The sequence below is a fragment of the Adiantum capillus-veneris genome, chromosome 10 (assembly GCF_014529385.1).
Source record: "Adiantum capillus-veneris isolate H3 chromosome 10, ASM1452938v2, whole genome shotgun sequence".
Taxonomy (NCBI): domain Eukaryota; kingdom Viridiplantae; phylum Streptophyta; class Polypodiopsida; order Polypodiales; family Pteridaceae; genus Adiantum; species Adiantum capillus-veneris.
Genome location: NC_140940.1, coordinates 134,866,201 through 134,880,115, shown reverse-complemented (window position 1 = coordinate 134,880,115; position 13,915 = coordinate 134,866,201). Strand labels below are relative to the sequence as shown.

Below are 13,915 nucleotides of genomic sequence, written 5' to 3'. Positions count from 1 at the left end.
CAAGCTGTAGCAACATCTTGTCTCTCTCTCTCTCTCTCTCTCTCTCTCTCTCTCTCTCTCTCTCTCTCTCTCCATGGATTTCTCCAACTTCATCCCATATGTACTGTCAACGAGGCTATCAAAAACCTTAAATATGTTGACATGCTAGCAAGTAGTAAGCAGAAGGGAGGAGGGCCTTGCTGGAGTCGTAACATCATACTTGTTGCATACGCATGCCTGTCAGATCACCCCGCTACACTGGCATTGGGCTAAAACAACATTCAACACGAGGAAGCAAAAGAGAAAACCTACAGCTCATGTAGTAGAGAGCCACACTTACACTTCAGAGAGCACCAGAACTTCTTGAAAAGCTTCCTATCCAAAGTGTGGACTCCTCGAACGTACTGATTGTAGGATTTACCCCACAGGGGGCAGGCCATAAAGCTCTAGTCTATTTTAAACATATTTGAAGTGATAGCTCTGGTATGTTTTCAACAGATTCGAAGTGATGGCCTCCCTCATGATTGCAAGATTTGCTCCAAAAGGGCGCCGCTAGAAATCTCTAGGCTGTTTTCAGCAGATGCAAAGCAAGGAATGGGGTGTCCCAAAGAGTACGAATTTGTGTATGTGTACATGTGACCCTACCGACGAACGATACGACGGACTCAACATCAATCGACATATTTGCAGAAGTCGCAAAATGGATGACGATGGTAACGTATACTCGAGGGAAGGTGGGAGAACAATGCAAGGAAGGTCTAGAAGCGGCTCCATCCAAGATGGTGCGTTGATCTATACGACCCATACCAAAGGTACACTTATATTTCGTATTTTGGTTTTCTCTGTGTGATCTTAAAAGTACTTAGATTAAATATGTACACTTTAGGCAATAAATTTACATCATTTTTATTCAAAAGATTATAAATGAAGGTGACAAAGGCTGAAGAATTTTTGTGATGTCTGACAAAGGAACACATAGACAATACGCCACGGCAAGGCAACGTGGAATAATACATGTCTTCATAAAACATCGGTAGTGAGTTCTTCCTTGTAAAGCTTTAGTATTTTTACAATAAGAAAGTCCCTCCAACACTGGGGGAGAAGCATAAGTCCCCCTTCAACACTGAAAGGGATAAAAATGGGAGGGGGAAGGGCATGTTCTTTACGATATTATTATAAATATGGAGAACGGTGCCAACTCCACACCATACATATGTATGGTTTTTTTTTTTTTTTTACGGGCACGAACATCGTAAGTGCACGAAATGCATTTCGTTCAATTTTTATTATAATGTGTAACTGTTTACATTCATACATCTTTTCATGTAAAATCTCATTTGTGATGCGAGGTCATAAAGCTTTTGACGAAAGCTTCGAGGAGATATGCTGTGGAGTCATCATCACAAGCTATGCCAGGCGATAAAATCCACACCACTATCGCTATTTTACTTCTCACTGTCTGCAGAGTGAGTCAATCAAGGCAAACTAGTTACTTATCACGGCATAACCTTGACGAGGACGTTATACAGCCAAAGTGCTCTTAATAATAAGCTCGGTAGCGAGGCAGCAGAGTGGGTAGCCATGGCAGTGGCAACGCTTCCTTTTTCGCGCCTCTCCCTTCTCCACTCCTCGACCTCCTGCGCCTCCACCTCTTCTCCCAAACCTGGAAATCTGCGTCTCGCTTCCTCGCACAGTTTCACTCCACTAGCTCACGGTAAGCCCCTCTTTGCTCCGTTCATGTGTTTCGCATATGTCTTGCTTACATGCCTGGGTTGCCGCAGTGGCCTTTAGGGGATTCTCTGTCTCGGATGTCAGACGGCGTGCCTCCATTATAGTCGCCGCAGCTGCCCCAACCCATAAAAAGAAGGCTGATTCTGCTGTCAAGAGAGCTCGTCAAGCAGAGAATCGGCGTGTGCGTAACAAGGCTCAGAAATCAGAGATTCGCACTCGCATGAAGAAGGTAGAGAGAGAGAGAGAGAGAGAGAGAGAGAGAGAGAGAGAGAGAGAGAGAGAAGAAGAAGAAGAAGAAGAAGAAGAGGATTTTATCGTTGTAGGAAACTATCCCAAGAGACCTCAAAGATCTATCCGACGAGAGTTGAACTCAAGACTTGTTATTCAAGAGGGAAATGGCATAACCAATCTACCACACTTGAGAGAGAGAGAGAGAGAGAGAGAGAGAGAGAGAGAGAGAGAGAGAGAGACTCACTTCTTACTATCCTGTGTGTCTGCAAAAACATTTTTCTAGTCTATGAATGTCTGGCATCAGAGTCTTTTCAACAGCAATACTAATTGCATATCAAAAGTAGGAGAAGGTCTTAGCACCCCATGCAGCATATTGGTAATCAGCATCATGGCTCTATAAAAGTCTTGGGGTTGGGGAAAATGAGGTACGCTATGCGTCTTTCTCTTCTCCTAAGAACTAAATGCTATCAAGTATTTAATACTGGTGAATGATTGCACATATCAATGCACATTTTTCCCTGTACTACTTACAACTGGACATTTAAGATTTTAAGATTTTCAAGTTCCTTCGCATTGAGAAGTAGATGTTTAAAGTAAAGGCCTAGAATAAACGGAGATGGATATTTCTCCTATGTCCTATACTTTTTCAATGTTCCTCTTTCAAAATTCTGCATAGCTGAATGTGGTGCTCTTTGTTTCTAGAAATCCTAATTGCAATCTACGTTATAGAAATCTCTTTTATTCCATACCTTCTAAAAAAGGGTACACCTTCAAGAGAATGTTGAAAGTGTTTGGAAAAAATGTTCAAGAAAAAAATTCTACTCTTTCACACTTCTTCTTATGGAATGATGCAATACATACAACAGGAATAATATGATAAGAATGGGGAACTCAATTGATAATAGCCTTTTTATGATTTAGCTTAGGGTCTTGTTCATTTTATTTTGATTGTGTTCGTAGAAATGCTCTTACAATTTAAGCCGAGGCCTTTATCATGGCTAAATTTATCCATCACCACCGGAGTCTTATACAAATTTTGTATGATGGCTCATGAAGTATGGTCTTATAAGGCACTAACTGTGTTTAGGATCCCACTTGGACTCATAGGCTCCCTCATAGTTTATATGGTAGCATATATACAAAGGGCTTGTACTCTACACTCTATGAGTTATTGGTATGCTCGTATGGTTGATTGGTGGATAGATATAGTGCTTGGAGAAATTACAATTTTATCTCATTTTATATTGTTTGAAGGTTGTGTTTGAATATCCATTGCGAGGGCTTTTTCGTAATAGAAGGCATAGGCCGAGGCCGGGAGAGAGAGAGTAACCAACACAAGAAATATGACCGCAAGAATGTGAGCCTAGTGCATAGAGAACATTCAGGAAGAAGACTGTTTTGGTAAGTTTGGGCAGAATCCTAGGATCCTCTTTGGATCTCCAAAGCGAATTCATTGAAAGGGCATATCGGTGAAGGGTGTGAAGGAATCCATGGCTAGAGGGAGAGCTCCTATGTTGCTAGTTTATGCAGTCAAGTTGCATTTGCTTGAGAAGACTACTAATGCATTCTTGTCACAACTTGATGATGTTGCGATATGCATTAGACAAGAAGACACACCCACCGAGATGACAAGGAAGTACTCAATGGATAGAGGCCATAGTCGAAATACCTTGTCCTAATTACCGTGTAGCGATGTCTCAAAGTGTACAAATGACTGATCCTATTTTTTGATGACGTGGCTTATTTTTTGATGGGGTTTATTCATGGGGTGCCGACGATCAAATAGATAACTTTTAGGTGCTTCTATGCTTAGTTGTTTTGGCAGATGATTTTTAACTTGCTTTCTGTTCAAGTAACTATCAAATAATGGTCAAGGGTCTGAGCTATAATGAATTGAGTGTGGTTACACAGAATAATTGTATCCTCGATAATTGATTGATAAAATAAAGAAACACCACCAGCAATGGAGTGCAACTTTCCTTTTGTGTGAGTGGAGGTCAATGACTCGTACGTGATAGTGGATTCAAGATCTTCTATGAGGGTTTCATCGTGAGTGGAGACGGATTTACAATGTAGATCGGTTTTGGATCTTATCATTGAACATCTATCTACATTGGTTCTATGAATGGTTTAACAACGACCGTGATACAGTGATTCCTTTCGTGCTATATGTGTAACAGCCCTGGACATCCCAAGTCGGGAATCTGGCTCACAATTATAGCAGCTATAATACGCGTACTTTATTTATAATATGGGATGTCCCGTATTGAAACGTACAGTACGTCTTATAACGTTTTCTATTCTAGTGTTTTTTTGCTCAAAATGTATGCTATTCTAATGTCTTTTGCTAGTTGATTAAGTGTGTTTTGAGCTTCATGATGCTTGTTTATGTATGCTGATTAAACATTGAAGATTCATTGCGGAGGTGCATGACCCGCTTCATTTGTCCTTATTAAAGTAGTATATCTCAAAAAGTTGATGTATTTTAGTTTTGATTCTAAAAAATACGTCTAAGTACGTGTATTGTACATGTCACAAATTGCAGATGTGTCAAGCCACTTAAGAACGGAGCTGACTTGTAGCTCTTGGCCGAGGGGCCTAAACCCTAAGAGAAGAAACAAAAGAAGTAGAAGAAGATTCAACCAACTTAAGGTTCATGCTCGACAGGGCCTAAAGTAAAGCAACCCACACACACATACAAAAAAAGGATAAAAGCTGATGACGTGACATCCTATACGGAATTCCGCATTTTGCACTGGCTTGCTGACATGGCAGATTGTATGGATTTCCGGATTTTACGATGATTGCTGACATGGCAGAGTTGTACGGTGTCCCAAACAGTGACGTGGCTGCCTGCTATACACACACACCCTCTGCAAAAAAACCAGTAATGTTGACGTGGCAGCCTCCGCTAATTGCGACGCATTTCACGGACAGATGACGTGGCAACAGTTTTGCAGTATCTGTCACCAAACGGGAGCGTACACGAGCACTTAGAAATCTGAAAAATAAAATTCTTTGCAAATGTGAGAGAAGGGAGAAGATTGACACAATATTGGGGACAAGAAGATAGGGCTGGGCCCCCCCCGTCAAGAGTATTCTTTATTCAGAGAGAGTTCATATACAAGCACAAGAATCCGAGGAAACCCCTCCGTTCGGTAATCTTAGACCCGAAGGTTGTTCTTTTCCCGTGAAGGACTTAGGTACGAGGCCGTACTTTCCCGTAAGGGACTTAGGCGTGAAGCCGTACTTCCCGAGAGGGACTTAGACGCAAAGGTCGTACTTCCCGTGAGGGAGGATTCCTGCAAAACAACCACACAAAGCAATAGCTTGCAATGCGTATCAACAAATTATACCTGTAGCTCCTTGCTCGGAAAAGCGACCTCCGTACTCAGTCGTCACACGAACACTTGCTGAATTTCCTTCGCAATGATTGCTCCAAATACTCAGCGCTAACTCCTCCTGCTGCTCCTGGTGTGTGTAAAATTGGAACGCTAACTGCCCTTTTATAGGCCCTTGCACCCGGCGGGAATAGGAGCCGAAAAGCAAAAGCCTGGCGCCCCTAGCGAGAGGAGAGAGAGAGAGAGATCGCTGAATTTAGCCAGCCTTGCGTAGGCTTTTTTTGTAGAGTTTTAACGTAGGATTTTTAGGGCATTGCTTTTTTTATTATAAGAGGGCTGGTCACTTAAAAGTGACCGGCCACTTTATAAAATAAAGTGTGAACTTGTTTAAACTTTAAAAACTCACTCAGTTAGTGAAAACAATGCTACACGACCACATTCCAGGCGTCCCCTGGTGCAAAACACGGGCACAGATGCAATGCAGACACAGACTCCTCGCGGGAAAGCATTTGCCCTCCCGCGAAAGTTCCTGCTTTTCGTAAAAAGCTTCTTTGAACCCATCTTTATTCTTGTGCTTGCGTTCTTACGCGTATTTTCTTACTCAGTTCGGATTTCCTCCTCAGCCTACGGAATGCCCCCTTTCTGATGCATTCGTCCCCATCATGTGACGCATCAGGGGCACTCGTAACCCGGCCCTTTCCACCGAACTTACGGAAACTCCTTCGCGATGTTTACCGTCACCCATCAAATGACACATCAGAGTTGTCCGTTCTTTATGGCGCTTCCTGTAGCTACAATCTTTTAACAGTTCTTAGTGTACACAATGAAATATCCTAGAGAAAGAAATTAATCATTAAAAATTAGAAAATAGTCCAATTAGCAACATCCCTCTGGCTTCTAAATAGTTGACCTCAACTGTAGTGCTTGAACATATACCTCTAGTATCTCGGGATAAGCTGCTAATTCCTCCTGCGTCATCCACTGAGCATCTAGATTCGAATAGTTCTTAAACTTAACCAAATACTTCCGTGTTATTTTTCCGGACTTGAGGGGCCGCTCCTGATGACTTACTATCTGTTCCGGTTGGAGTATTTCTTCTGTTTCCTCAACCTCAGGAGGTTCCTCAGCACTAGGCTGACTCGGAGGCGGTCCCACATACGGCTGGAGTAAACTGACATGGAAAGCATTATGGATCCTCCAATTAGGCGGTAGCTCTAATCGGAAGGTGACATCATTCACTTGCTCAGTGATCTTAAAAGGCCCATAATAACGGGTAGAAAGTTTTACCACCTTCCCCTTATGAGACGCTTGTTTCTTAAGTCTTGCCTTCTCAAACTTGAGTAAGACTAACTGTCCGACTGTTAAGTCTAGATTCCTCCTGTGCTTGTCTGCAGCTTTCTTATGCTTTTCCTGAGAGCGTAGAATAGCTCTGCTAACTTGCCCGTAGGCCGTGTCCAAATCCTTGACAAATTCATCTGCTTCAAAGATCTTATCCTTAGTTAAAAGGATCGGTGGAAGCAAAGGCTTACCATAGAGAATCTCAAAAGGTGCTTTCCCCGTCGATGAGTGTATGGTATTGTTATACGCATACTCGACAAGAGGCAAATATTTCTCCCAGTCAGATTGCCGGTCTGACACATAAGCTTTTAACATATCCAATACTGTGGAATTGGCTATCTCACTTTGCCCGTCCGTTTGAGGATGGTAGGCAGATGAAAAATTCAACTTCGTACCAAGATTATCCATCAAGGCACGCCAAAAATTTCCGGTCATGCGAGGATCTCGATCACTCACAATAGACTTAGGCATTCCATGATGCACAAAGATATGTGCCAGAAAACCCTAGCCATATGATCTGCTTTGATCGTTTTTTTGACTGGTATAAAGTGTGCTTGCTTGCTAAACCTGTCCACAATGGTCCATATCGCGTCATTTCCAGTCTGAGTTCTAGGGAGGTCCATGATGAAATCCATGGCAATACTTTCCCAAGGTTCATTAGGCACAGACAATGGTTGTAGCAACCCAGGCGTGTTATGCCGATCATACTTCACTTTTTGGCAAACCAAGCATTCCCTGACATACTTATCAATGTCTGCTTTAAGGCTAGGCCAAAAGAAATATCTTTCCATTGCTAAGGTCGTAGGGAGAATACCCCGATGACCCGCATAAGGCGAAGTGTGTGCTTCATCCATGATCTTCTTTCTTAATGGTTCCGCCACACATATGGTCTGATGGTGGTAGAGATAACCGTCCCGAATGGAATAGGGAAACTCATTCTCTCCATGATGTAGCTTTCCCCAAACGGTGGAGAAGTTTGGATCATTCGGATACAAATCCGGTAGTGCTTCTAATTCTTGGTGATACACCGAAGTGATAGCGTTCACCCTTGGCCGCCTAGACAATGCGTCCGCGACCACATTCTTACTCCCAGCCGTGTGAAGGATCTGGAAGTGAAACATAGACAAAAAGTTTGCCCATCTCATCTGCTTCTTAGATAGTTTCCTTTGCGTAAGAAAATACCGCAAACTCTGGTGATCAGTCTTGATCACATAATCCGCTCCTAGAAGATAGTGCTTCCAATTGGATAAGGCGTGAATCACAGCCGTGAGTTCCTTTTCGTAGATTGATGCATGCAACTCTGCATCCTTAAGCCGTCTGCTTTCGTAGGCCACTGCATGGCCTTCTTGGTTTAAGACTGCTCCGATGCAATCGCCTGAAGCATCGCAGTGAACCTCAAATGGTTTCCTTAAGTCAGGCACTATCAAAATAGGTCCATGGCTTAGCAAGTACTTGAGCCGATCAAAAGCTCCTTGTTGTCTCGATCCCCATCTGAAAGGAATCTTCTTCTTTGTCAAATCATGAAGTGGTCGTGCTACATGGGCAAATCCTCGGACAAACCTTCGATTATACGAACATAATCCCAGGAAGCTACGTACATCATTTACCGTAGTGGGAATAGGCCAATCTTCTGCCACTCGGATCTTGGCAGGATCCATACTCACTTGATTGTGAGAGACTATATGGTCGAGATAGTGTATCTCTGAGAGAAAGAACTCGCTCTTCTTTGCATTCACATGCAACTCATGCTTTCGCAATTCTTGAAACACTAGGTCCAAGTGCTTTCGATGTTTCTCTTCTGACTTAGAGAAGATGAGTATGTCGTCAAAGAATACTCCCGTAAAAGCTCGATACGGGCTGAAAATGCGGTCCATCATGCGATTGAATGTCGCAGGAGCATTGGTCAAGCCGAAAGGCATTACCAAAAATTCATATAGTCCAAAGGTTGTGTGGAAAGCAGTCTTATGGACATCCTCATGGGCGATCCGTATCTGATGATACCCACTCTTTAAGTCTATGCGACTAAAGACACTTGCACCCTGCAACTTATCAAGTATATCATCAATCCGAGGGATCGGAAAGCGATTCTTGACCGTGATCTTGTTTAAAGACCTATAGTCTATGCACATTCGAAACGTGCCATCTTTCTTCTGCACCAGTAGAATTGGAGAGCAGTAGGTGAAGCACTTGGCCGTACTAACCCTTTCTCTAGAAGCTCGTTGACTTGCTTCAGAATTTCCTCTTGCTGAGCAAGACTCACCCGATAAGGGGGTTGATTGGGAGGCGAGCTACCCGGTATGAGATCTATGCGGTGATCTTCCGGGCGTACCGAAGGTAGTTCATCAGGGAGTGTTTCTATGAAACAATCTTTGTACTTTTTAATAAATTGAAAACGCTTAATTTCCAGACTAGAGAGTGAATCCCCACTAGTTTTATCCTTCTCACGTGCAAAAATCAAGTAAGCAGAAACACACTTCTTCATTTCTTTCTTAATGGAGATATGACTTACAATTGGGAACTGCAAATCTCCTACATCAGCATGAATCTTTATTTTCTTACCCCCATGATCAAAAGTGAGGGTCTTTTCCACATAATCGGGGACAGGTGTCATGTGGAAGTGCCATGGCATACCCAAGATGATATCACATCCCTCGATGGGTGCCATCAAAAATGATTCGTGGTCCTTGTACTCGCCAATTCGAAGATTGAGCTGTCCTTACACGGGAGTCGCATTGGTTGTCAACCCCTCGAATGCCGATCCAGATGTAACCGGTGTGCCAAGCTGAGCCGGTGTGAGGCACAAACGTTCTGCAGTATCCAGGGAGATGAAGTTATCCGTGGATCCTGGATCATGAAGAATCAGCACTCGCTGGTTGTTCAAAGACCCCCAGCCCTTCATAAGCTGACGCTTCCCTTTCTCCGTTTCTGTGTTTCCTTGAACATCTGGAATAGAGTTCAAGCTTGGTGGAGCGGGTTCCTTCCTTGCTTTATCTTGCCTCGTAGGGGCTTGTTCTTCCCGTTGCTTCTTTAGAGGGCAGTCTGGCTTCATATGTCCTCTCTCCACAGTAGAAGCATCTTCCTTCCTCTGAAGGTTTGGAGTTGAGTAGGAGAGAGATACTTAGTTCGCTTGCCATTGCCCTCTGGCTTCTTAGAATGATCATGGTCCCTAGATGGAGGACGTTTTCTTCCTTGGCCCCCTTGGTCATCGTAGACCCCTCTTTGTCTCGCACGGTAAGTGCTATGCTCCATTTTTCTGGGCGTCCTAGTTGAGTGCAAATCCTCAGCAATGATTGCTGACTCCATCATCCTCTGAAGAGTGTCATGCGGATACACTTTCATACTCTTTCGAAGCTGCGGCTGGAGACCCGCTTCGAACTTTCGTTTCTTTTCCTCGTTGGCAATCTTCATGAAGGGAGTGACCTTCAGAAGAACCGACCAATACTTGTCCACATAGGTCGTGACTCTCTCATGTTCCTTCTGGGCGAGCCAATCCCATTCCTTCCGTATGTCCTGCTCGAAGTTGGGTGGAAGAAACTGTTCATAAAATTCAGATTTGAATCTCTCCCAAGTTCTGGCCTGAGAACCTTCCAGAATCTTGGCTAACCACCAATTACTGGCCGTTTCCTCGAGGTGCATCCCCACATGGCGCAATTTGGATCTTTTTGTGAAGTGCCCATTGGTAAAGGCGACTTCAAACTGTCTGATGAAGGACAATGCTTTGGATATATCTCTCCGTCCGTTGTAGGTTTCGAACTTGATGTCCTTGTCGCCCGATTTGAAGACTCTCATGCGATGTTGAGACTTGCGACCATGCTTCTTGAATCGAGGCTTATCTTTAGGTTGATGTAGGGTAGTAGTAGTAGGGGCTTCCTTCTTCTGGTGAGAAGATTGAGAAGTAGAAGTATAATCAGGGGAGTAAGATGGAGATGAAATAGAGATGTCCTTGCTCTCGTCTAGCAAAGAGAGCGCTTTTTCCTGGCCTTTCCTTGGAGTAGGCCGTTCATTCCGATCCGAAGATCCTTTGTGCACCTCGGCACGTTCTTCTTCTCTTTCTTCCTCTGGTCTCACGCCAACAGTGTGGTCTGGATGCCTGGCTACATCGGTTCCATTCGTTCTCTTCATTCCGCCCAAGAGCTTTTGGACATCTGGCAATAGTAATATTTGTTGCAAATCCGCAAGCTGAGCTCGCACTTGTTGAAGCTCCTCTTCAACGCTTCTCCCTTGGCTCGACATGGTTCTTCCCGTTCTTCCCGGAATCGTCCTTCTTTGCAGAGAAAGAGAGGAGTCCGAGCTCTGATACCACTTTCACAAAACGGGAGTGTACACGAGCACTTAGAAATCTGAAAAATAAAATACTTTGCAAATGTGAGAGAAGGGAGAAGATCGACACAGTATTGGGGACTAGAAGATGGGCTGGTCCCCCCGTCAAGAGTATTCTTTATTCAGGGAAAGTTCATATACAAGCACAAGAATCCGAGGAAACCCCTCCGTTCGGTAATCTTAGACCCGAAGGTCGTTCTTTTCCCGTGAAGGACTTAGGCACGAGGCCGTACTTTCCCGTAAGGGACTTAGGCGTGAAGCTGTACTTCCTGAGAGGGACTTAGACGCAAAGGTCGTACTTCTCGTGAGGGACTTCCCGTGAGGGAGGATTCCTGCAAAACAACCACACAAAGCAATAGCTCACAATGCGTATCAACAAATTATGCCTGTAGCTCCTTGCTCGGAAAAGCGACCTCCGTACTCAGTCGTCACACGAACACTTGCTGAATTTCCTTCGCAATGACTGCTCCAAATTCTCAGCGCTAACTCCTCCTGCTGCTCCTGGCGTGTGTAAAATTGGAACGCTAACTGCCCTTTTATAGGCCCTTGCACCCGGCGGGAATAGGAGCCGAAAAGCAAAAGCCTGGCGCCCCTAGCGAGAGGAGAGAGAGAAATCGCTGAATTCAGCCAGCCTTGCGTAGGCTTTTTTTGTAGAGTTTTAACGTAGGATTTTTAGGGCATTGCTTTTTTTATTATAAGAGGGCTGGTCACTTAAAAGTGACCGGCCACTTTATAAAATAAAGTGTGAACTTGTTTAAACTTTAAAAACTCACTCAGTTAGTGAAAACAATGCTACACGAACACATTCCAGGCGTCCCCGGGTGCAGAACACGGGCACAGATGCAATGCAGACACAGACTCCTCGCGGGAAAGCATCTGCCCTCCCGCGAAAGTTCCTGCTTTTCGTAAAAAGCTTCTATGAACCCATCTTTATTCTTGTGCTTGCGTTCTTACGCGTATTTTCTTACTCAGTTCGGATTTCCTCCTCAGCCTACGGAATGCCCCCTTTCTGATGCATTTGTCACCCATCATGTGACGCATCAGGGGCACTCGTAATCCGGCCCTTTCCACCGAACTTACGGAAACTCCTTCGCGATGTTTACCGTCACCCATCAAATGACACATCAGAGTTGTCCGTTCTTGATGGCGCTTCCTGTAGCTACAATCTTTTAACAGTTCTTAGTGTACACAATGAAATATCCTAGAGAAAGAAATTAATCATTAAAAATTAGAAAATAGTCCAATTAGCAACAGTAGCTTTGTTGGATGGCTACGTTGAGGACCTGCTTTTTTGGCTACTCAATTCTGGCTGAAAGCTTACGCTGGGGCTTTTTGGGCTTGCTTTATTTTATTAAAGCCTAAGAGAGAGAAAGACCCTTTGCTTTATTTTTATGAAGGCTTTTAGAAACCCAAGCTTTTGATTTTTACCAGCTTTTGGGGCTTTGCTTTTAGCATCCCTTTGTAATCTTTAAATATGTAGGCAGGGACTCATAACTCAGAGCATGTGGACGCAGAGTCTGAGTGTGAGCGCCTGCCTGCACTCTTGTACTTTGAACACAAATTAATACAAAAAGAAATACCGAAAGGGGCGCCAGTCTTTGGGGCCAATATCTCTAGGCACGGAACTCCGCCGGGTTAGTGTCGAATCAATTGTGAACTGTGAACTGTTTGAAGTGATTATTTGTGGGGTCATGGTAGATTCTCGACGTGGAGTGTCCAAGTCTATTACAGTGGTATCAGAGCACGGCCGATTTCTCTTGTATGGGAAATCCGATCTTTCTTCTGCGGCACTTATGGCTTCAGGCAAAGATCAGTTGACTCCCTCTGCATCCGGAGATGTGGGAAGGGATCACAACGAAGATTCATGCGCGGAGTATGGCCCGCCTCGGCCTACTTAGGCGGAGCGTTAAGAGATGGATCGTCGACAATTGATCGGCGATGCAACCAAGACGATGCTCAATTTTACGAAGGACCCGAAATGGCAAAATACATGAGCAAGACTTCTTTCGATGAGGTGCACACGCAGTGGCAGAAGACCACAAAACCACCCCGCAAACCCGCTCTCCAGAAACCTCCTACTATATATAGAGCAAGAATTAGAAGAGGTGGTTGATGCACGAATTGCTCAGCTTTTTGACGCGCAGAACAAAGCTAAAAAGCACGACAAAAAGCAGAAGAAAGGCACCGACTTCCCGGGTTATTTGGGTCGTCAGTCTAAAGGCAAGGAAGCAGACGAAGCGTGTTTGATTTGAAGGAGTACCTAGTTCTTCTTCTTCTTCTTCTGAGAGTTCTTCTAGCTCATCTGACTCAAGCAAAGAAGACAGAAAAGGCAAAAAGCGAAGCAAGAAGCAACGCTTCGGAAAGGGCTAGAAAAAGGCAAAATTTCGCCCCGTGATTGACAGTTCTACAAAGGACTCGTCTATAGACAGTTCGGACTGTGATGACAACAACTTTTATGCAAAGAAGAAGAATTTTTACAAAGCCAACGAGTATGACTTTCTGGAAGACAAAAGCAAGAAAGTTCGAGAGTTTAAGGAAGGTGGACAATCAATTAAATTTGACACATTTTCTGGTTATAGAGATGATGCTTTGAAGGCTTTGTCTTTTGTACAACAATTTGACATCGCTTTCGCGGGAGGGCGTTACTCAGAGCACTCTAAGATTCGGAGAGCTGCCTCTTACTTTAAGGGGAATGCTTGAACTTGGTGGTCCACGCTTCTATTAAACAAGACTGCGCCAGTTAAATGGCTGAAATTCAAGTGGCTTTTTATTTCTTCTTGGTTGACTCGAGAGTATGAACGCGATATACGAACTGCTTGGAACCATCTTCGGATGACCAAGAAGGATACAGTGGATGCTTATTGCAAGAGATTCTGGAGCTCTTTTCTACCCTCCTCTTCATTTAAGAAGATCTCGTTCAAGGAACAGATTGAGCGGTTTACCTTGGGTCTTCCTACAGAGATCCGAGATCAGTG

At 44.0% G+C, this 13,915-nt stretch overlaps 1 protein-coding gene across 1 annotated transcript in view; it reads left to right on the top strand.

Moving 5' to 3' along the window:
* Window positions 1–1,503: 1,503 nt before the first annotated feature.
* The window catches only part of LOC147449705 (small ribosomal subunit protein bS20c-like), a 50,431-nt gene continuing 38,019 nt past the window's right edge, over window positions 1,504–13,915 (top strand). The window contains exons 1-2 of the mRNA XM_086522065.1: window positions 1,504–1,693; window positions 1,761–1,939. Of these exons, the coding sequence (XP_086378191.1) occupies window positions 1,561–1,693; window positions 1,761–1,939 (312 nt within the window). The 5' untranslated portion in view covers window positions 1,504–1,560. The remainder of the gene's footprint in view (window positions 1,694–1,760; window positions 1,940–13,915) is intronic.